At 45.8% G+C, this 20,103-nt stretch overlaps 1 protein-coding gene across 6 annotated transcripts; it reads left to right on the forward strand.

Annotated features, from left to right (window-relative positions):
• The first annotated feature begins 3,569 nt into the window (after positions 1-3,569).
• On the forward strand, positions 3,570-18,384 carry Znf23 (zinc finger protein 23). 6 transcript variants are annotated; one of them, XM_070026237.1, is made up of 5 exons: positions 3,570-3,658; positions 11,298-11,359; positions 14,295-14,421; positions 14,923-15,036; positions 15,904-18,384. In XM_070026237.1, exons 2-5 carry the CDS (start codon positions 11,324-11,326, stop codon positions 17,700-17,702), a joined length of 2,076 nt encoding a protein of 691 aa, XP_069882338.1. In that variant the 5' UTR covers positions 3,570-3,658; positions 11,298-11,323; the 3' UTR covers positions 17,703-18,384. The 6 variants fall into 6 exon arrangements, with proteins under 6 accessions (XP_069882338.1, XP_069882341.1, XP_069882337.1 ...); XM_070026240.1 differs by having other exon boundaries at positions 3,641-3,658; positions 14,245-14,421; XM_070026236.1 differs by lacking the exon at positions 3,570-3,658 and adding an exon at positions 9,599-9,639.
• The last annotated feature ends 1,719 nt before the right edge of the window (positions 18,385-20,103 follow it).

The raw sequence follows: 20,103 nt of genomic DNA on the forward strand, positions 1-20,103 counted from the left end.
CTGGCTTTGAACCGCGATCCTCAGATCTCAGCCTCCTGAGTAGCTAGGATTACAGGCGTGAGCCACCAGCGCCCGGCCCCCGGCCCTTCTTTTTAGAGTGGATCATCTTGCAAGGGAGATGAAGAAGAGAGGAATGTCACTGGTCATGAACAGTGAATGAATGCACAATTGAGGTGGACCTTTGCGTTTGGGTTTTCCCTCATGGAAAGACCATGACTCAGGTCATACATAGTCTGGTAGAATACACCAAGAGTTCAATTGGCCTCTATTACTTTATGAACATGACTTTAAAACATGGATGTACTATAAACCAATATAATACACCACATCCACTCTACTTTATTTGCTACTGTTTAACATAATTGGTCATCTCTTTCGGTTTAGTTTTTGTAGTTTCTTGGTCTTCTCATGCAGGTGTATTTGTGAAAGGTGGTGATGGTAGGTGCTGTTCTTGGTCAGGTCACGTGCTTGCTGTGTGAGTTTGGCAAGTCTTGTTCTGGGCCTTCATGACCCCCTGTAGTTTACCATACAACCACAATTGGGAGGGAAACACAAGATTCAGAGAGCAAAGTCTTCTGGACAGTTAAAAAGTATTTATTCAAGGGGTTGGAAATGTGGCTCAGGTGGTAGGGTACCTGCCAATAAGCAGCAAGAGTCTGATACCCAGTTCTAGTCCCAGTCTCAGACAGAAGAGAAAAAAAGTATTTGCCAAATTAATTTTTAGTTATTGAAGGATTGACCCTCACCTGTTTTCCTAGGTACATACAGTTACCTAGGTGCAGACTGCCTGATACGGCAGGGCAATCTATCTAAGGCTGGCTGTAAATATTCCATCATGGGCCCAACCCAAAAGCCCCCCACCTCCCTTGACCTAGTGGTTTTTTTCACTAACCCCTGCCTCCGTGCTAGACCCATAAAACTCCATTCCTGAGCCCATCTCTTTACACAATCCTCCATCCCTATTGGAAGGTCTGTGTCCCTCGCTGGCAACCTGTTGAGATCAAGTCTGGCCTGCTCCTTCCTTTCTCCTCCACTTTCCTAACAATTATTAGTATTACCTATTAGTTCTCAATATACCATGAGAAGAAAAGTGGAAACTAGGAATTGGCACTACTTTCCAGCTCAGAACAGCAAGACTAAAAAATGTTCTTTTTATTTTTGTCAGTTGTGGGGCTTGAACTCAGAGTCTGGGCACTGTCCCTGAGCCTTTTTGTGCTCAAGGCTAGTGCTCTACCACTTGAGCCACAGGGCCACTTCTGGTTTTTCTTGTGGTTAATTGGAGATAAGAGTTCCATGGACTTTCGTGCCTGGGCTGGCTTCAAACTGCAATCCTCAGATCTCAGCCTCCTGAGTAGCTAGAATTACAGGCATGAGCCATGGTGCCTGGCCTAGTTCTCTCTCTCTCTCTCTCTCTCTCTCTCTCTCTCTCTCTGTCTCTCTCTCTCTCTCTCTCTCTCTCTCTCTCTCTGTCTCTCTCTCTCTCTCTCTCTCTCCTCTCTCTCTCTCTCTTTCTCCTTCCTTCCTTCCTTTCTTCCTTCCTTTCTTTCTTTCTTTCTTTCTTTCTTTCTTTCTTTCTTTCTTTCTTTCTTTCTTTCTTTCTTTCTTCCTTTCTTCCTTTCTTCCTTTCTTTCTTTCTTTGTCCTGAGACTTTGTCCTGGGTGCTGTCCTTGAGCTCCTTTTGCTCAAGGATAGCTCTCTACCACTTGAGCCATAGCAGCACCACTTCCAGCTTTTTCTGTTTATGTGGTACTGAGGAATGCAGCCCAGGGCTTCATGCATGCTAGGCAAGCACTCTACCACTAAGCCACATTCCCAGCCCAAGAATGTTTTTAAAAACACAAAGCAAGTTTGTGGTTGAACTGGCTGTATGTATGTTTTCCTGCTCTGAGGGGAGAGTTAGTCTGGAATCCAGATCCAGACTTCCTTCCCCCAGGTCTTGAGGTGAATGCCTAGGGCCAGCCTCAGACCTCCATCCTTCTACCTTTGTCTCCCACATAGTGTGGATATACAGTCATGAACACCGCATCTGAGTGTGGGATTTTCTTTCCGGTGAATTGGCTTCTTTTCCCATTTAGGACTGTGCAATGTTTATGGAATAAACATTTTAGTTTTTACTAGATGGTGTGTGTGTGTGTGTGTGTGTGTGTGTGTGTGTGTGTGTGTGTGTGTGTGTGTGTGTGTGTGTGTGTGTATGTGTGTGTTTTCTGATACTGGGTATGAACTCAGGCCCTCTTGACACTGTCCCTGAAGTTTTTCACTCAAGGCTGGCACTCTTAACATTTATTCCACAGGTCCATGTTTAGCTTTTTGGTGGTAAATTGTAGATGGAAGTCTCAATGGGAGCTTTCCTTCCTGAGCTGGCTTTGAATCATGAACCTTAGATCTCAGCCTCTTGCTGCACCAGACACTGGAGCCAAGCTCCCGGCATCTTTCTCATCCCAACAAAGCCTCTGCCTTAATGTCAGGAGACAGTGAGCAGTGAGAACACAAATTGACCGAGACTGACTGTCCTAGCATCCCTTCCCTAGATAAGCTGGAAGCTCATTCACTACATTAAAGATGGACTTGAAAGTCATGGGATCCCTTTATATGATTACATCTCATGTATCTGCATTCACAAACAGAAAGATGAAGAGGAGGAAGGTGAGGGGGAGAAGAAGAAGGAGAAGGAGAAGGAGAAGAAGAAGAAGAAGAAGAAGAAGAAGAAGAAGAAGAAGAAGAAGAAGAAGAAGAAGAAGAAGAAGAAGAAGAGGAGGAGGAGGAGGAGGAGGAGGAGGAGGAGGAGGAGGAGGAGGAGGAGGAGGAGGAGGAGGAGGAGGAAGATCAGGAGGAGGAGGAGGAGGAGGAGCAGGAGGAGAAGAGGGGGAGGAGAAGGAGGAGGAGGAAGAGGAGGAGGAAGAAGGTAGCAGCTGCTGCTTATCCCATGTGTAACTGAGTGCCTGTTCCCCAGGATGCCTTTGTTTGCCTGTGGTTAATGATCTTCCTGAGCCAGGCAAGGGAGATATAAGGGAGGCCAGCTTACCAGGTGAGATAAGTAGCGGAGGGCGCGAGCATGTGTGGAGCTGGAGCTACCACTCTAGCACCCCAGGGAAGCCTTGGCTTTCTCACAAAAGCAGCAACAACCTCTGCTCCCAAAGCAACCCACCATAGAATTGTTCTTAGTTCAAAACTCACTAGCATCAGTTGGAAAAGAATTTAGACATGGATTTGAATATTCTCTAGCAACAGGTCACTAACAGTGGTTCTCAAACTTTGATGAAACTTGTTACAACCCCCGCCCCGCCCCTCTGCTGGAGATTAGACAAATCTAGTACCCAGGCAGCTTCCACACCCAGGTTGCTGAAACTGGGACCAGGTTTCCTAGCCTTTGCACTGTTGATGTGATCAGATGACTCCTGGTTTTGTGAATGCTGTTCTTCACACCCTGGCCGCTAGATGGCCTTAGATGCCAGTAGCACCCTCCCCATTCTACCACCCAAAAGTCATTGTCAAAGGGCTCCTCTTAGGGAAGGGGCAAATCACTGGGTTGAGAGTCGCTGCTGCCCGGATGGGTTCCAGGCAACATGTTTTGAAACAGCTTTGAGGACGATTCTGCTGTGTCCAGATATGAGCTTCCTTTGGGAAGTGTATCCTGATGGAAAGTCCCTGGAATTTTAGAGTAAGCACTCTCCGTCCCTCCCTGCTCTCTTTTTCTCTCCCTCCCCCTCCCTCTGTGTGTGTGTGTGTGTGTGTGTGTGTGTGTGTGTGTGTGTGTGTGTGTGTGTGTGTGTGTGTGTGTGTTTTCTGGTACTAGGGCTTGAACTGAGGACCTGGTACTGTACCTTAGCTTTTTCACCCAAGGCTAGCCCTCTACCACTTGAGCCTCATCTCCACTTCTGGCTCTTTGCTGGTTAATTGGAGGTAAGTCTCTTGGACTTTTCTGTCCAGGCAGGCTTCAATCCATGATCTTCAAATTTCAGCCTCCTTTGTAGCTAAGACGACACGCATGAGTTGTTAGCTCCCGGCCTAGTGTAAGTTTTTATAGACTAATAATAGTAGTTCAGTAAGAATGCAAATCTCGTGGGCCAGATGATCATGCAGCTCTATTCCCCCTATCTAATAAGCCTATGCTCCATTCTGTCCTGGAGACTTTAGACGAGGGAAGCTGTAAACTTGAAAGCCTAGTAAAGCCAGTGAGCCTGCATCCTTACTGAGAGTAAGGAACTTGAGCTAATGAAAGATCTAAGCCAGGAGAGAAGGCACAGAAACCAAACTAGAATAATCAGATGGCTGTCCACAAGCACTTCCATCCCTTGAGTGCTCCTAGCTGCCACGGTGCAGTTACTCCCAGTGTGTGCTTGGCTTATACAAATCGGAACGCAGCCAGTCTTGCTCTCCAGGCTCTTCTGCTGCTGGAAGTGGTCGAGGATGTGAGTTGTGTCAGTTTTGAGCCCTACTTGGACAGGATTTGTTTTCTGTTGATCAAAACTCATCATGCATTCCAAAAGTCTGGTTATTGCATATTCATCTTATCTCATTAATGTAAAAATGATGAATTATCATAAAAATTAAAAGGCAAACTGTGAACTAGGAAAGTAATTGTTGGCTCTGCAGGGGGTTTGAGGTGAAGATCCTGGCTGTTCTTAAATTTCATCTGCAGAACTAGCTGATTTATCCTTCTGACACTAGATGGCACCAATGAGTCGTGTCAACATAGCCGCCACCAGGAAGCCACTTAAAAGGATGAAGGCAGGCTGTTGGAGCTTGTTAATCTCCTTCCCTGCTTGAATGCAAGAACAGGGTTTAATTCAACAATGACTATGCTATAGGAAATAAGCTTCCAGTTCATTTTCAGGGTACAGATGACATGAGCTTTAGGTTTAAATAAAGGAAAAATTGCATCTGGAGGTAAGAAGGCAGAGGTGTGGTCTGGATTATCACTGCCGCAGGATTAGGCAGACAAAAAAAAAAAGTGTTCAGAGCCAAGACAGATGTAAATGTAGGCAGAGATACAAAGCTTTTAATCTATAAAAGTTTAAAACACAAAGAGGAAAAAGAACAAGGCAATTCTAAAATAAGTATGCATACCCATGGCTGCATATTTAAAATCCATTTGCACACACATGTGTGCGTGTGCATGCGTGCAGATTTATGAGAAAGTGAAGTGAGACCTGAGAGCTTTCAGCTAGGAAAAGTCAAAAGAGCAGAGAGAAAGCAAGAGGAAAGGCAGATTATTATGTCTCCACCAGGTGCTGCTGCTGTATACTGTCCCTGTTTTGTTAATACATTTTTTTTTTTGGGGGTCTGGTCGTGGGGCCTGAACTCTGGGCCTGGGCGCTGTCCCTCAGCTCTTCAGCTCAAGGCTAGCACTCTACCACTTGAGTCACAGCACCACTTCTGGCTTTTTTCTTTTTGCTTATGTGGTGCTGAGGAATAGAACCCAGGGCCTCAGGCATGCAAGGCAAGCGCTCTACCACTGAGCCACCTTCCCAGCCCATTAATACATTTTTAAATTAAAATTGCATTTGAACAGTTGAGTCTCATTCCATACACTCCACCTCCATGTCCTCCAAGATACTATTTACCTTTACTTTTTTGGCAGTGTTGGTACTTGAACCCAGGGCCTTGCATTTGCTAGTCAGATACTCTTACCACTGAGTCCTTCTGCTGGTTAATTTTGAACTAAGTCTCTCTTCTTGCCAGTACAGTACATGGATGGGATCTGCCTCTATTTGGCCTCCCCCTTCACTCGGATAACAGGCTACTGGGTTCAGTTCTCCTTTGAAAAGGGATTTTGGAACATTTCTATCCAGGCTGGCCTCAAGCCTCAATCCTCCCAATCTCAGCCTCCCAAGGAGCTAGGATTACAGGCTTAAGCCACTGGTGCCTGGCCCCAAGGCACTACTTTCTATTGGTCTCCATGTACCTCCCTGATCTTAAACCTGCTTTATCAGAGGGCCTTTTTACTATGTCAAAGTGTCAGTTTCTGCCAGGTGCTAGTGGCTCATGCCTGTAATTCTAGCTACTCAGGAGGCTGAGATCTGAGGCTCATGGTTCAAAGCCTGTCTGGGCAAGAAAGTCCATGAGACTCTTATCTCCAATTAAGCACCAAAAACCCAGAAGTGGAGGTGTGACTCAAATGGTAAGCGTGCTAATGTTGAGCACAAAAGCTCAGGGATAGTGCCCAGACCGTAAGTTCATACCTCAGGACTGGCACAAAAAATATGTCCATTTTCTGGAGTTGTTTGTTTCTTCAGTGGTATTTAAATGCTGATGTGTGTCATAATCACCCAAAGGATATGGATACAATCCAGACATGTAGGCTTTATTCTGTTTAAATGGGACAGAATCTTTGAGGTCTCTCATTGCTGAGCTTATGGTTTTGGCCTTTTAGATCTAACACTCTGGCAAAATTCTACTTCCTCAATGGAGGGGTTAACAATGTTCAAGAGGAAGTGTACTCATTACCTCACTCATGTAACTGTAACCCTCTGTATAGTATCTTTACAATAAAAAAAATTCTACTTCCTACCTAGGGTGTTTTATTGGGGGTGGGTGGGAGGCTGATACAGACACTGGCACTAAAACTTTAGAGCTGTCTTGGCCCAAACAGAGGCCAGCCCTCATTCTGAACTTTGGTTATTTTCTTTGCAAAAGTAGTCAGTTACAGGAGTGGGGAGAGGCAAAACAAAGCTGCAACCATGAATTTCAACTCAGATTCCAGGGCTAGTAGCAAACCACTAGAGTTCCAGTGTGGTGAATCAAGACACTCAGAATGGATAGCATCTGATCAGCAGAGAAAACTTCTGCTGAGAGTTAAGAAGGGCCTGGTGCAAAGCACAGCGTATAGCCAGGCTAGGGAGGAAGCTGAAGCAGAGTTTCAAGATGAGACATGACGGCATCCAAGAAATGACCCGGACCGTGAGGGCTAGAGGTGATGGTGAGTTTATCATGAATTCTTCTTTCATGACTCATTAGCTGCTTCGAGCAGTGCCACCCACTTCCTGCTCCCTCCAACTAGAGAGTGACTCAGGGTGTGAGGCTCCAGGCTCAGAGTTCAAGCCCCATGACCTACCAAAAATAAAAAGAGCATTGGTGTGACACACTGCTGCACCTTGCTCCACTCAGGCAGGATGTGCTTCCTGTGCAAGCTGTTCTAGTGCTTGGTCCAGATGAGGATGAGTGAGGACTATGGGAAGACATGCCTGGTGCAGCCCTGGGGCCCTGTGTTGCTTGGGACCAAGCGCAAGAGCACAGGGGATCTTGCCTGCTGTCTTTCCTGCTTCATCTCAAAGTTAAAGAAAAATTGTGAGTTGATCTTTAGCAGGGTTGGCTTTTCTTGGGCATCCTCTGCTGCCTGAGTTGGAAACTCTGGTGTTTCTGTGCAGCTGGCCTTGGACGACGTTTGACATGATGAATCAGCTGCAAATAAAATCCAGTGTTATCTCTTCCGTGGCCACTTGCTTAGGCTCAATGGATGTAATAATACTTGCTGCACTTTGCTCAGATGATGTGAAGAAAAAATAGGCGGCAGATTCTTGTAGCTGGTAAAAATACTTAGCAAACAAAGAATCTTATAGCTCATAAAGAGAAATTCAGAGGACAGACGCTTGCATGGCTAGGTGCTCATGTAAGTAACTCAGAAAGATGGCTTATGGTGGCTAAATAAAACATTTGGAGCATAAGAAGTTTCCAATTTTATTATAGTGTTATTGTTTTTAAGTTATGTTGAGGTAATTCATTCTTATCAATAAGTTCCTATGTATTTTTACTTTTTCAAGTCAAATAACATGTTTGTGGAAATCCTTAAGGTATAAACAATTTCCAAGAAGAGTTTTCCTTGGCTATTTGTATCCACAATAGATTTCATCTCTGGACTCCTCTAGATTTTGAGGTGTGGTGATAGGCAACTGCAGGCAGGAACCTGCCCATCAAGTGATACCTGTTTGTTTTCTGAGCTCAAAGGAAGATGTCTGGAGATCAGGCTCTGGCTGGAAAACAGTGGTTCTAAGGGCCACACTGAGAACCTTGGAGAGCTCCACAGACACACGCTGAGACAGGGCTAGCACCGTGGACAGCGGTATAGTCTCTTCTATGGTTGGATAGCACTAAAACACCCCTACTGAGGGGGACACCTGTTGAAATTTCTGGAGACCTTGGCTTCTGTGTGTCTGGTGAGTGCAATCCTCTAAAGCCATTGCTCTTTCCTTTAGTTTAAATCTTGCCTGGTAAATCTAGTTTTCCATCATTTTTTTTTTTTTTTTGGTTGGTCATGGGGCTTGAACTCTGGGCCTAGGCGCTGTCCCTCAGCTCTTCAGCTCAAGGCTAGCACTCTACCATTTGAGCCACAGTGCCACTTCCGGTTTTCTAAAATTGGAGATAAGAGCCTCAGGGACTTTCCTGCCCGGGCTGGCTTTGAACCGCAATCCTCAGATCTCAGCCTCCTGTAAAGCTAGTATTACATGCGTGAGCTACTGGCACCGGGCTCCACTATTTTTTAAGATTTAGTTTTGGTTTGAACTCAGTGTCTTATACTTGCTAGGCAGGTGCTCTACCACTGAGCCACACCAATTTAGAATAATTTTCACAAGTTCTGAAGTAAGCCATATTTGGTTATATTTGATATGACATTGGACACACACATATAATAAATCAAGAATACTCTTTATATTGAAAAGTTATTTGTGATGTTTCATTAATGCCTGATTTCAGGTAGTTTAGTGCTGAGTATTTACTTTTTTTAGTTTAGTCTTGAGTATTTTCACATTTATTTTGCAAATGTCTTAATATTTATTACTAAACTTATATTCCTTTATTTTGTGAATATGACCTTGTCTACCATACTATATTTCTTCAAATAATATATATTGAATTATTAATATAATAAATATCAAGAAGTAAAGGAAATATTATAATCTTTGAGTCCTTGTAGATGAAAACCCTATAAATTACCCAAATCCAGAGTCTGTTTTCTGGATAATTTTCCAGCAGTTTTATCATATGTTGTTGTTCCAGGAATAAACCTACTGTATAATTAAAGGAATCACCCTGTGTTTCACTCAGAGCTCTCCCAGAAGAGGTTTATTATTTTGGATAGCACTTTTGTGATTTTTGGAAACACCAGCAGACACAACCTTGCGGCTATGGCACTCAAATTCTATGTGTGCTGGCAAATGCGGACTACCTTATTAGGCTTTTAACCAAATAGGGGTCAAGGTAGTATTGCTTATTACAAATTATATGTTTCTCTTTTACTACATTTAAGCCAACAGTTTTTAAATGCAGGCTATTATTCATGAGTTTGTAGGTCATTATTTATGAGGTTCATGGCAGGAACAAAGTGAATATAATAACATACTTATTTAAAAAGGGACAACTGAGGCAGAGAGCACGGAATCTACTTGGTCAGGACTACGGGCAAGGGCCAGAGGAGAAGCGCTCGGGTTGGTTGGTGACGGGCCGCAGGCCGCAGGGGCGGGGCGAGAGCACCATCGAGAGGAGAGCCGCTGCTCCTAGAGGGGCTCGGCCCTCCTGATGACGCACTTCCGGCTGCGCCGCGAAGCTGCGGGCTGCGGAGGTGAGTGCGGGGCTGCGGGCACCGCGCGGTACCTGGCCCAGAGCCGGTGAGCTCGGAGCGCGTCCCTTCCTCGAGTGGCCTGGGTGAGCTCGGCCTTCCGGTCGGTTGTGGTGCAGACCGAGTCCCGAGTCCGGGGAGGGGAACACGTGGTGGCCCGGGGGTCCTCTGGCTTTGGACTCGCCAGGGGAGGCCACACCCGCATCGCAGCGCTGGGTCGGCCTCGGAGGCGCCGGGGGCGGCGGCGTCTGCGGGGCACAGCTGCTGGCGGGGCTGTCCACGCTGGTACCAGTTGAGGTCGCGCAGGGGCTTTCCACGCCTTCTAAGGCAGGAGCCCGTGTTCTCGGGCTGACCCAGGGCCGTGAATCGGGGCCGAGGGAGAGTACAGAAGCACACCTTGTCCCAGGCACCCTGAGCAGGAGCCCGGCTCGTGGCCAAGGCAGAAGCGACGCCATCCCCTAAAGTACCTGATCTATACTTAGGCTGGAAGAGGACAATGACTTCAAAACGACTTCTTCAGTGTAAAATAAGAATTTAATCGGCTCTAGAATATAGGTATAGGTAGCTTCAGAATTGCTAGTTTATATCCTCATAGGAAAAAAATAAATTTACTGGTTAGGGTACAGTATTTGGATACAGGTCTTTTGTTGAACCCTACTTGCCAGTACTGTCTTCCAGAGTTAACTTCTCCCTTCAATGTGGTTTGGTTATACATTGACAAATATAGTTAGGTTCGTTTGCTTTTGTTTGTATTTCGTTTTGGGACGTCACATCCAACCTATCCTGGTTGTGTGTTTTGGGGAATATAAGCTGAGTGTCATAGTGCTCACTGGTAATCCCAGTACTCCTGATGCTGACCCAGGATCCAGAGTTCAAGGACAGCACGGGTTACATAGTGAGTTCAAAGTTAGTTCAAATTACATAGTAAAATCGTATGTTTAAAAAAAAATCACACACGTACTAGCAAAATCATCACCGTGAACACATCACCCTATGAAGAAAGAACTTGCTGCATCTGTGTTCTTCACTCACCAATAACTGTCACACTTTGTTAGTTATAGCCTATTTAAAGAAAGGTGTTACAGAACCAAGAATAGCTAAGGACAATTGGAAATAGAACAAAGTGAGGGCTGGGTGCGTAGCTCAATGATAGAATGGTGGCCTGGTATGTGCAAGGCCTGGGTTCAATCTCCAGATTTCCTATAAAGTTTCAGTAATAAAGACAACATAACGGACCAGTGAGTTCCACAAAAATAAAAATAAAAAGGTATTACATGTGCCTGTGTGTTGTAAACAACATGTTTGTTGTTTTTAAGCTTTATATAAGTGATAACATATAGTGTCTATAGTTGTCTGGTACTTGCATAATTTAGTATTTGTTCCTAAATTCACATTGCCATGTGTCCCCTTGCCATGTGATTGGGTATGATGCTTGTTTACAGAAAGAAATGAGTAAACAATCTTGAGAACATCTATCTTTTGAACTGAACTGATATATGTTCTATTGTTCTTTAGGCTTTGCATGCATTTTGCATACACTTTTATAGGATGTTTGTTGGAACTGTCAAATCTTGGGTTTCTTGCAACGAGTATTAGGGCATCAGTGGCATCTAGAAGTCAGTGGGCACTGAGCCCGTGAGCAGATGGCTCCCGTTTCTGCTGTCTGGATGCCTTTGCCTGGGCCTCAGGTTGTCTGTGTTGCTCCTGTGGCTTGTTTCAATTCCCTGTCTCTGTTTTTCCTCAGCTTCAATCCTTCTGTGAGGAGACCTGATGATGACGGCCATGCTCTTGACAGCCTGGCCTCAGGTGAGTGGTATGTGTGGGTCCTTCAGGTCTTTCTCTTGGCCCTTTCAGATTGAGAGCTGAGAAGGTTGCTGGTGAGTGTTTGACTGGAACCTATGTCCATATCCCAGACTGGAACTTGTGGGAAAGGTGGCAGTGGAGGAGTGGCAGAGATTGGGCAAGTGACTGGTGGAGGCAGCAGGAAAGTGAGCCCTTTTGGGCGGAGGCACAGTGAAGGTCTCTGCTCCTCTGTGCAGGAGCACTCCCAGCAGAGGGCGCTGAGTAAATGGGACCACAGAAGCTGCCCTAGTTGGCTGCTTTGTGCATAGGTGTAAATAGAGGAGACTTACAGAAGTTTGGGATTGTCAGTGGCAAGGGTGGCAAGCGAGAAAAGAAACAGGACCAGATCAGCCAGAAGTATGGCCTCCTCCAGTGAAGAAGAGAGGAGATGGTGATGGGGAGTGGGGTCAAAGAAGAAGGTGGGCTACGTCCCATTGTGTCCTTGGGAAGCTTCCAGAGTTTACGGTATAGTGGCTCAGAACTTACATTTCTGTTCTTTGTTGTTTTGTTTTTGTTTATTAGAGTCTTACATGTAGCCCAGGATGACCTTGAACTCTCAATCTTCCTGTCTCAGGCTCCCAAGTACTGACATTACAGGCATATGCTGCCATGCCTAGACAGATTTTTTTTTTTTTTTTTTTTTTTTGGTGCCAGTCTTGGGGCTTGAATTCAGTGCCTAGGTGCTCTCCCTGCGCTTTTTTGCTTAAAGCTAGAGCCCACTATTTGAGTTACAGCTTCACTTCCAGCATTTTGGTGGTTAATTGGAGCTAGAGTCTTATAGACTTTCCTACCTGGGCTGGCTTCCAGCCTCAATCCCCAGATCTTAGCCTCCTGAGTAGTCAGGATTCCAGATGTGAGCCACCAGTACCTAGCTTGCTTGGCCAGATTTCATGTTTTTGATAAGAGTCCTTGACTCTTTCCCTCCAAAATCAGATTTTACATACACTTCTGGAGACTCATCTGTGGGCCTCTATGAACTCCCCACTGGGAATAGTTGTAGTTGCAGTAACATTGGCAGTGTGCTTTAAGGCTTAGTGTGCTACAGTCACAATACCATCATATTGTGCTCTTGCATGGTCCTCCAGGTGCTGTGTTAGGTAGGGTCTAACACCACTGTTAGATGTTAGCTGATAGTTAGATGAATGTTGGACATTCATTCTGCCAAAAAGAAATGGAGGCAAAGGGAAGTAATGTGCCCAGGATCATAAAGTTACATGGTTCATAACTGCCCATCCATACAAGAGCTGGGGAGCCAGTGTTATAATGTGATGAGATTTTTTTTTTCTTTTTTGGCTGGTCCTGGGGCTTGAACTCTGGGCCTGAGCTTCTTTTTGCCCCAGGCTAGCACTCTACCACTTGAACTACAGTGTACTTTCTGCTTTTTCTGTGTATGTGGTACTGAGGAATTGAACCCAGGGCTTCATGTATGCTGTGCAAGCACTCTACCGTTCAGCTACCTTCCTGGCCCAGGGTGATGAGATTTGTGACAACTGTGTGGAATAATTTTTTTTTTTTTTTTTTTTTTTTGGTTGGTCATGGGCCTTGGGCGCTGTCCTTCAGCTCTTCAGCTCAAGGCTAGCACTCTACCACTGAGCCACCTTCCCAGCCCCTGTGTGGAATAATTTTTAGGAGACATTAAAAAATAAAGTTACCATTCCAGAAAGAATTCTGCTGGTCCAGGTGATGTGAGCTTCCTCAAGGAATGTCAGTGTTCAAGAGGAAGAATCCAACTTAGTGACTGAGACATAAAAATGTTTAGGATGCAGAAGTTCACATGATTAGAGAGGAGAATCAAGAACAACCTTGAGGGTTCCTGTGTGGATGGTGCTGAAACCAGCTGAGGAATGAATTAAGAGATGCCAGCTGTCTGGGAAAAGGGCAGTGGTATGCAGGAAAGGCCTTTAATTTTGTGCAGAGAAGCTACTTGCCCTGTCAAAGGCCATGCAAAGAGGACTCACAGAAATACCTGTGATTGGACTAGAATTGTTAGTGGGTAGAGGTTTGAGGACCCAAAAGAAAAATTGCAGCGGAGAGGCAATTCCCTGCCAGGATTTGGACTTGAGAGGCAACCCTTTCTGGGGTTACAGAAAGCTGGGCTGGCACAAGGAAAGTCCACCAGGGCCTGCAGCGGGCCAGGAGGGCACAATTGGGCCTGGGAGTGATGCACTGCATCAGCTCTGAGCCAGACAGCTTGTGCACCATATAGCTCAGTGGCAAGAAGAGGAGACACCATGAGGATGGAAGAGCAGCTGGCCCATAAAGCTGTACTTTCTTCTCTCCTGCACCTTACTAGAGAAGCAGTGAGGTCTTGGGAGAAATTGAATAGCAGAGGACACTGGAAGATGCTGTGTGTTGAGATATTCCTAGCCTGGGTGGCCCTGAGCTTCCTCTGCTGGCCATGCTGGAACAGAGCCCAGATCCCCTGGTGGTTGTGAAAACAGATGGCAGGTGAGATGGAAGCCAGGCTTGTTGTTTGGGAGTGGCTTGTGGAGGTTACGAGTGAGGTGCAGACAGTGGAGAAGGGTCTAAGGTTAGGCACAGAAGGGCCAAGAGCTCACAGGGATGAAGTAGGAAGGGCTGGTGGATCCATCTTGCCTTCCTGTGGAGGGCATGGCCTATCTAAAAGAGCAGAATTGCTTTATGGGTGTTTGCTTATAAATTTGTTTTTCAGCCCCATTTATGTTACCATCATGAGTACAAATAAGGGTATGTGCTTTTTCTGCTGTGAGAGAAGATGGGTATTCCCTAGTTTACTTTGCTGGTGATTTTTTTTCTCAGCTTTCATTAATATTGTGCTTTTCACAAGCTCCCTCCCCATGCCCTTATACTGCCCTGTGCCCCTCACTTAGGGCCTGAGCCGTGGAATTGGCCCTAGGGCAGCAGGAACCTGTTGTTTCAGAAGTCGGTGACCTTCGAGGATGTGGCTGTGTACTTCACTCAGGCGGAATGGGATGGCCTGTCCCCTGCACAGAGGGCCCTGTACAGGGACGTGATGCTGGAGAATTATGGGAACGTGGCCTCCCTCGGTAAGGCTGCTGTCCTGGGATTCAAACTTTGCCATTTGGGGTTTCCTAGCTCTCTTTTCTGTTGTATTATGGTGGGGTCTGGTAATCTTTATTCAGTGAACCCTTCTAGGGATGTTTCTAATTTCCTTGCTATAGAGATTGCTGAAAAGGGAAAACCCCAAACCCTTTTGGTGCCAACTTAGGACTTTGCAAAGAATAATATATATAATTTTGACCTTCCCTAGGGAAGCTGTGTTTTAGACACATTAACTTCCTCTCCCAAAGGGCATCGTCAGGTCCACTCACTATACTGTAAGGATCTAGCTGGTCTCCAGAGTATTTTAGGACCAGGGCAAAGAATGGTGTCCCTGTGGGCAGACTCTCCCATCTTGCTCCATGTTCATTCTCCTGGTCCTTCTCATCCCAGCCTCACCTTTCCCAGACATCTCACCTACCCTCCCCACTGCAGGAGTCTGAGAAGAAGTAGGTAATTACTCATCTCTCCTATCTCCTCCCAACCAGGATTTCCACTTCTCAAACCTGCTGTGATCTCACAGCTGGAAGAAGGAGATGAGCTGGTGGGTCCATTTCCTCTGGCCACTGGAACTGGAATGGGTTCCTGGGACTTCTGGACTGGTAAGGAACATATTGTCCAGCACCATACAAATATGCCCTATTTATTGGCCAGCCATGCAAGGGGTTTTTTAAAATTTTTCCTGGGGATTGAACTCAGGGCCCGCTTACCACTCTTTCAAATGTGCAGATTGTCAGTTAGGAAATCTTGGGACCACCAGGAGTCTTCATTTCTGATCATATTCTAAGGTCCTTAATGAAAGGTATTTGCATGTACAGGCAGCTGCCTGTAGAATGAAGTTCACAAAGCAGCCAGCATGATTTCAGCTGAAGATAGAAACATTAATCCCATCCATGTTTGTATGTTAATTGGGTCAGGAATCAAATAAGCTCTAGGCAAGCAAAAGGGGAAGGCAAAAGGCATGAGGCCCATGTCAGCAGAGTTGATCTTTAAAAAACATTTCTTGGCTGGGTGTGGTGACTCACCTATGTAGTCCCAGTTTCATAATTCCAGCTTCTCAGGAGGTGGAAATGGAAAGATTGCAGTTCCAGACCAAAAGCAAAAGGTTACCAAGTTATCAAGATCCTGTCTTGGTGAGCAAGGTGAGTTCACAGCATGCAGTGTTTGCAGCAGTCCAGGAGGTAGAGGTAGGAGGATCAGGGTCTAAAGCTGGCCAGGGCAAAAATGCTCAAGAACATCTGAAAAACTAAAGCATAGCTCATGCCATAGAGCACTTGTGAGCTTAGTACTTCTCATTTTTCTTTGCACAAATGGACTCTCCTCTGTGTACTCATCTTACTTTTCCATTTAATAATACCTTGGATGCTTTTTCATGTTAGCATGTATGGATTTCTTTCTTCTGCATGTTTTCTAATGGTTCATTTTCTGTTTTTTTGGGTTTTTTTTGTGTGTGTGTGTGTTTTTAATAGTAGATGTTGATGTCCAGACTGGCAGTAATTTGACAAAGGAAATGTGGGAAGAAAAAGACAGTAGATTGGTTGAAGTTCACAGAGACTTTTCCCAGGAAACAGACTTTTCAGCAGACTGTGTATTAGGGCAACAGCAGAAACTCCACGCAGCAGGATGTGTGAAAAGGGAGAACAGTAGCACCGCTGATGGAACGGTGAAAGATGAGATGAGCCTCCCAGAAGAGTGTCCCACCAGTCAGAGTCCAGACTTGTTACAGTGTCCTACAATCTGTCCTGGAGAGCGACACCCTGCGTGTACAGGAGTGAGGAGAGCCTTTGGCTTTGAGAAGAAACTCATTAAGCTTGAAATAACTAGTACTAGGGAGACACTTTTGAAATGTGAAGATTCAGCGGACTCCTTGAGATGTGCCCCTCAGCTTACTCAGCATCTAGAAAGCTACACTGAGAAGCCTTATCAGTGCACAGACTGCGGCAAAGCCTTCAGCATCAATGCAAAATTAATCTGGCATCAAAGACTTCATAGTGGAGAGAAACCCTTCAAATGTGTGGAGTGTGGGAAATGCTTCAGCTACAGTTCCCACTATATCACACACCGGGCAATCCACAGCGGGGAGAAGCCTTATCAGTGTAAGGTGTGTGGGAAGGCCTTCAGTGTTAATGGGAGTCTGAGCAGGCACCAGAGGACCCATACAGGAGAGAAGCCCTATCAGTGTCAGGAGTGCGGCAGTGGCTTCAGCTGCAGCTCTGCATATATTACCCATCAGAGAGTCCACACTGGAGAGAAACCCTATGAGTGTAATGACTGTGGGAAAGCTTTCAATGTTAATGCAAAATTAGTCCAACATCAGAGAATCCACACTGGAGAGAAGCCTTACGAGTGCAGCGAGTGTGGGAAAGGCTTCAGGTGCAGCTCCCAGCTCCGGCAGCACCAGAGTGTCCACACGGGAGAGAAGCCCTTTCAGTGTCCAGAGTGTGAAAAAGCCTTCAGCAATAATGCGAAGCTCATTCAGCACCAAAGGATCCACACAGGGGAGAAACCCTATGGATGCAGCGAATGTGGAAAAGCCTTTAGTGTCAAAGGGAAGTTAATCCAGCACCAGAGGATCCACACAGGCGAGAAGCCTTACCTGTGCCGCGAATGTGGGAAAGCCTTCAGGTGCAACTCGCAGCTCCGGCAGCATATGAGAACCCATACTGGAGAGAAGCCCTATGAGTGCCACGAGTGTGGAAAGGCCTTCACCGTCAATGCCAAACTAATGCAGCATCAGAGAATTCACACTGGAGAGAAACCATTTCAGTGTAACGAGTGTGGGAAATGCTTTACCTCTAAAAGAAACCTCCTGGACCACCATCGAATCCACACTGGGGAGAAACCCTTTCAGTGTAAACAATGTGGGAAAGCCTTCAGCATCAATGCCAAGTTAACCAGGCATCAGCGAATACACACTGGGGAGAAGCCTTTTAAGTGTGTGGAATGTGAGAAAGCATTCAGCTGTAGTTCTGACTACATCGTGCACCAGAGAATCCATACTGGAGAGAAACCCTTCCAGTGTAAGGAGTGTGGCAAAGCCTTTCATGTCAATGCCCATTTAATCCGACATCAGAGGAGCCACACAGGGGAGAAGCCGTTCCGCTGTGTGGAGTGTGGCAAAGGCTTCAGCTTCAGTTCTGACTGTATCATACACCAAACTGTCCACACTTGGAAGAAGCCCTATGTGTGCAGTGTGTGTCGGAAGGCTTTTAGGTTTAGCTTCCAACTTAATCAGCATCAGAATGTCCATAATGACGCAAAGGCCTAGTATCAAGAGGGTTGAAGATGATGGAAAGCAAATGCCACAATGAATCATGTGTGCATTGCCACAGTTACCTGGGGGAAGGCCCTGAGAGGGAAATGAATGTGGTGGAGTTCCAGCAAGGCTTTCCTGTTTCAATCAGGACGGATGATGAGTTAAAATATCTAATTTTTATGTCAGGTACCAATCAGGAAATGAGAAAAGATCCCTAGAAGCATCGAGAAAAGCAGATTTTTCAAGGATTAAACAGTTGTTTTGCAGTATATTTGTGGAGAAAATTAGAATTCTCCATGGAGAACCACCATAGGATACTTGAATAAAAGGAAACTGATAGAAATGTTCTTGGATAGGAAAATCCATATTGTTAAAATTTCAAGCTAGGTACTGGTGGCTCACGCCAGCTCTACTCAGGAGACTGAGATCTGAGGATCATGGTTTAAAGCCCAGCCAGGGCAGGAATGTCTGTGGGACTCTTATCCAATAACCACCAAAAAGCCAGAAGTGGAGCTGTGACTCAACTGGTAACCTTGAGCTAAAGCTCTCAGGGACAGTGCTTGGGCACTGAGTTGAAGTCATGGGATCAGCACATAAAAAGATGTCATTACCAAAATTAATATATTTATGTTTAACTTTTGACAACAAGCATGTACTACTTTTGTAAAAAGGAAAGACAATAAAGATTATTTTTGAAAAGGAAAAGGATGAGCATTTTTATTTGTTGTGTACTCTAGAAAACCTTCAAAAAATGTCAGATACAAGGAAGAAGCCAACAATAAGCAAATTATGGATACATTTAAACATTTTTCCCCCTAAATATCCCAAGGTAAAGTTAAAAGTACAAGAGTGAAAGTACTTAATTTGTGATGTTTACAGAGAGATTTTTAACAATTCAAAGATGTAACATCTGTGTGTGGAGTGAGGCTCAAGTGGTATAATACCTGCCTAGGAAGCACCAAGCTCTGAAATCAATGAGAGAAAATCGTAAAATTGAGGTTTGAACTCGGCCATGTGTTTGCTAGACAAGTACTCTACTACTTGAGTAACATCTCTAAGCCTTAGATTTGTCTATTGCACAGTATGTTGGCTGTCTATGACACATGCAGCTCTCAAAAACATTTACTATAGATTCTCATTAAGCGTAAAGCTCATTCAAGAAAATGTTAGGTTCCTATTTTGTAGTAAGTGGAACCTCTATGTAAACATGGCTCACGAGGTCCTGAAGGTAGAAGTCCGCAGTAAATTTCTTTTCTTTTTTTTTGTGTGGGGGGGTGTCTGGTTGTGGGGCCTGAACTCTGGGCCTGGGCGCTGTCCCTCAGCTCTTCAGCTCAAGGCTAGCGCTCTACCACTTGAGCCACAGCGCCACTTCTGGCTTTTTTCTTTTTGCTTATGTGGTGCTGAGGAATCAAACCTAGGGCCTCATGCATGCAAGGCAAGCGCTCTACCTCTGAGCCACCTTCCCAGCCATCTGTGGTAGATTTCTATTCTTGTGTTCTTCAAGGTCTCTGTCTTCACGGAAGCCTTGGAATTTCAAGCTACTCTTCAGAAGAAGATTCCTAGCTCTTTAAAGAAATTCTGAGCAACTAAAAAGAGCAACTAGAATTGTCAGGAAGCTTCGAGCAGCAGGCGTGGGAATAAAGTGAAGAGGAAAGGGCTGGTGGCCTGTTGGTGCTGAAGGAAGCATCTACAGAAGCCAACATCCACTTGCGGAGATCCTAGACCACTGGGGTCCAGAGAGGTGCTGCCTGGGCCCAATGTTAAGGCCACCCCGAGCTGTGCCTCGCCCTCCCCTCTCCCTGAGCACCTTGCCCTCCACTTGTTTCTCTTCTCCCCCCACATTTGCTATCTCATCCCTTCCTGCTGTTGTCTCCACAGGCCTTTTGGCTCAGCTGTTTGCAGAGCTGACAGGACTGGAGCTGCGTCTTGTGGAGTCTCCTTGTGGCCCTACAGGAGACTCTTAAGGACAAGCCACGTTTGGCAGAGCACCTGTGTGCAGTGATGTGGTGGGGGTAGGCAGGATGCTCCATACGGGGCTCTCAGAGACTTCTCAGGCCCGCTCAGCCTGGAGCCCCGCCAGGTATTCATTCAAGCTGTGCAGGCATGGCTGCTAGAGGTGCCCGTGTCCACCGATCCTTTCTGTTCTGTAACCTGAGCATGACGGCCTCTCATTCTCCCACTTCTAGATGTATGAAGCAGAGCACATGGGAGACACTCAATTTGGTTTTTCACCCATTTTGTTTCCAAATCAGATGAAGTTGTGGCCTCTATCCCTGCTTTGCCCATGGGCCCCGGGCCCAATGTCTCTCCACCATTTTGGGGTTTGTTTTTGGTGCATGGTTGAGGCCCTCTCTTCTGCCGCTGCCCAACTTCTCCATCTCCTTCCCACCCTGGCCCAGGCCCTGAGCTTGCT

The sequence above is a fragment of the Dipodomys merriami genome, unplaced genomic scaffold (assembly GCF_024711535.1).
Source record: "Dipodomys merriami isolate MVZ:Mamm:240054 unplaced genomic scaffold, mDipMer1.0.p SCAF_176, whole genome shotgun sequence".
Lineage (NCBI taxonomy): Eukaryota > Metazoa > Chordata > Mammalia > Rodentia > Heteromyidae > Dipodomys > Dipodomys merriami.

Excerpts from the sequence above, each read along its gene's own strand:
- Znf23 (XM_070026237.1), top strand. The coding sequence starts at position 11,324 with ATGATGACGGCCATGCTCTTGACAGCCTGGCCTCAG. Across the intron at positions 11,360-14,294 it reads TCTTGACAGCCTGGCCTCAG|AAGTCGGTGACCTTCGAGGA; the intron begins GTGAGTGGTATG and ends CTGTTGTTTCAG. Across the intron at positions 15,037-15,903 it reads TTCCTGGGACTTCTGGACTG|TAGATGTTGATGTCCAGACT; the intron begins GTAAGGAACATA and ends TGTTTTTAATAG.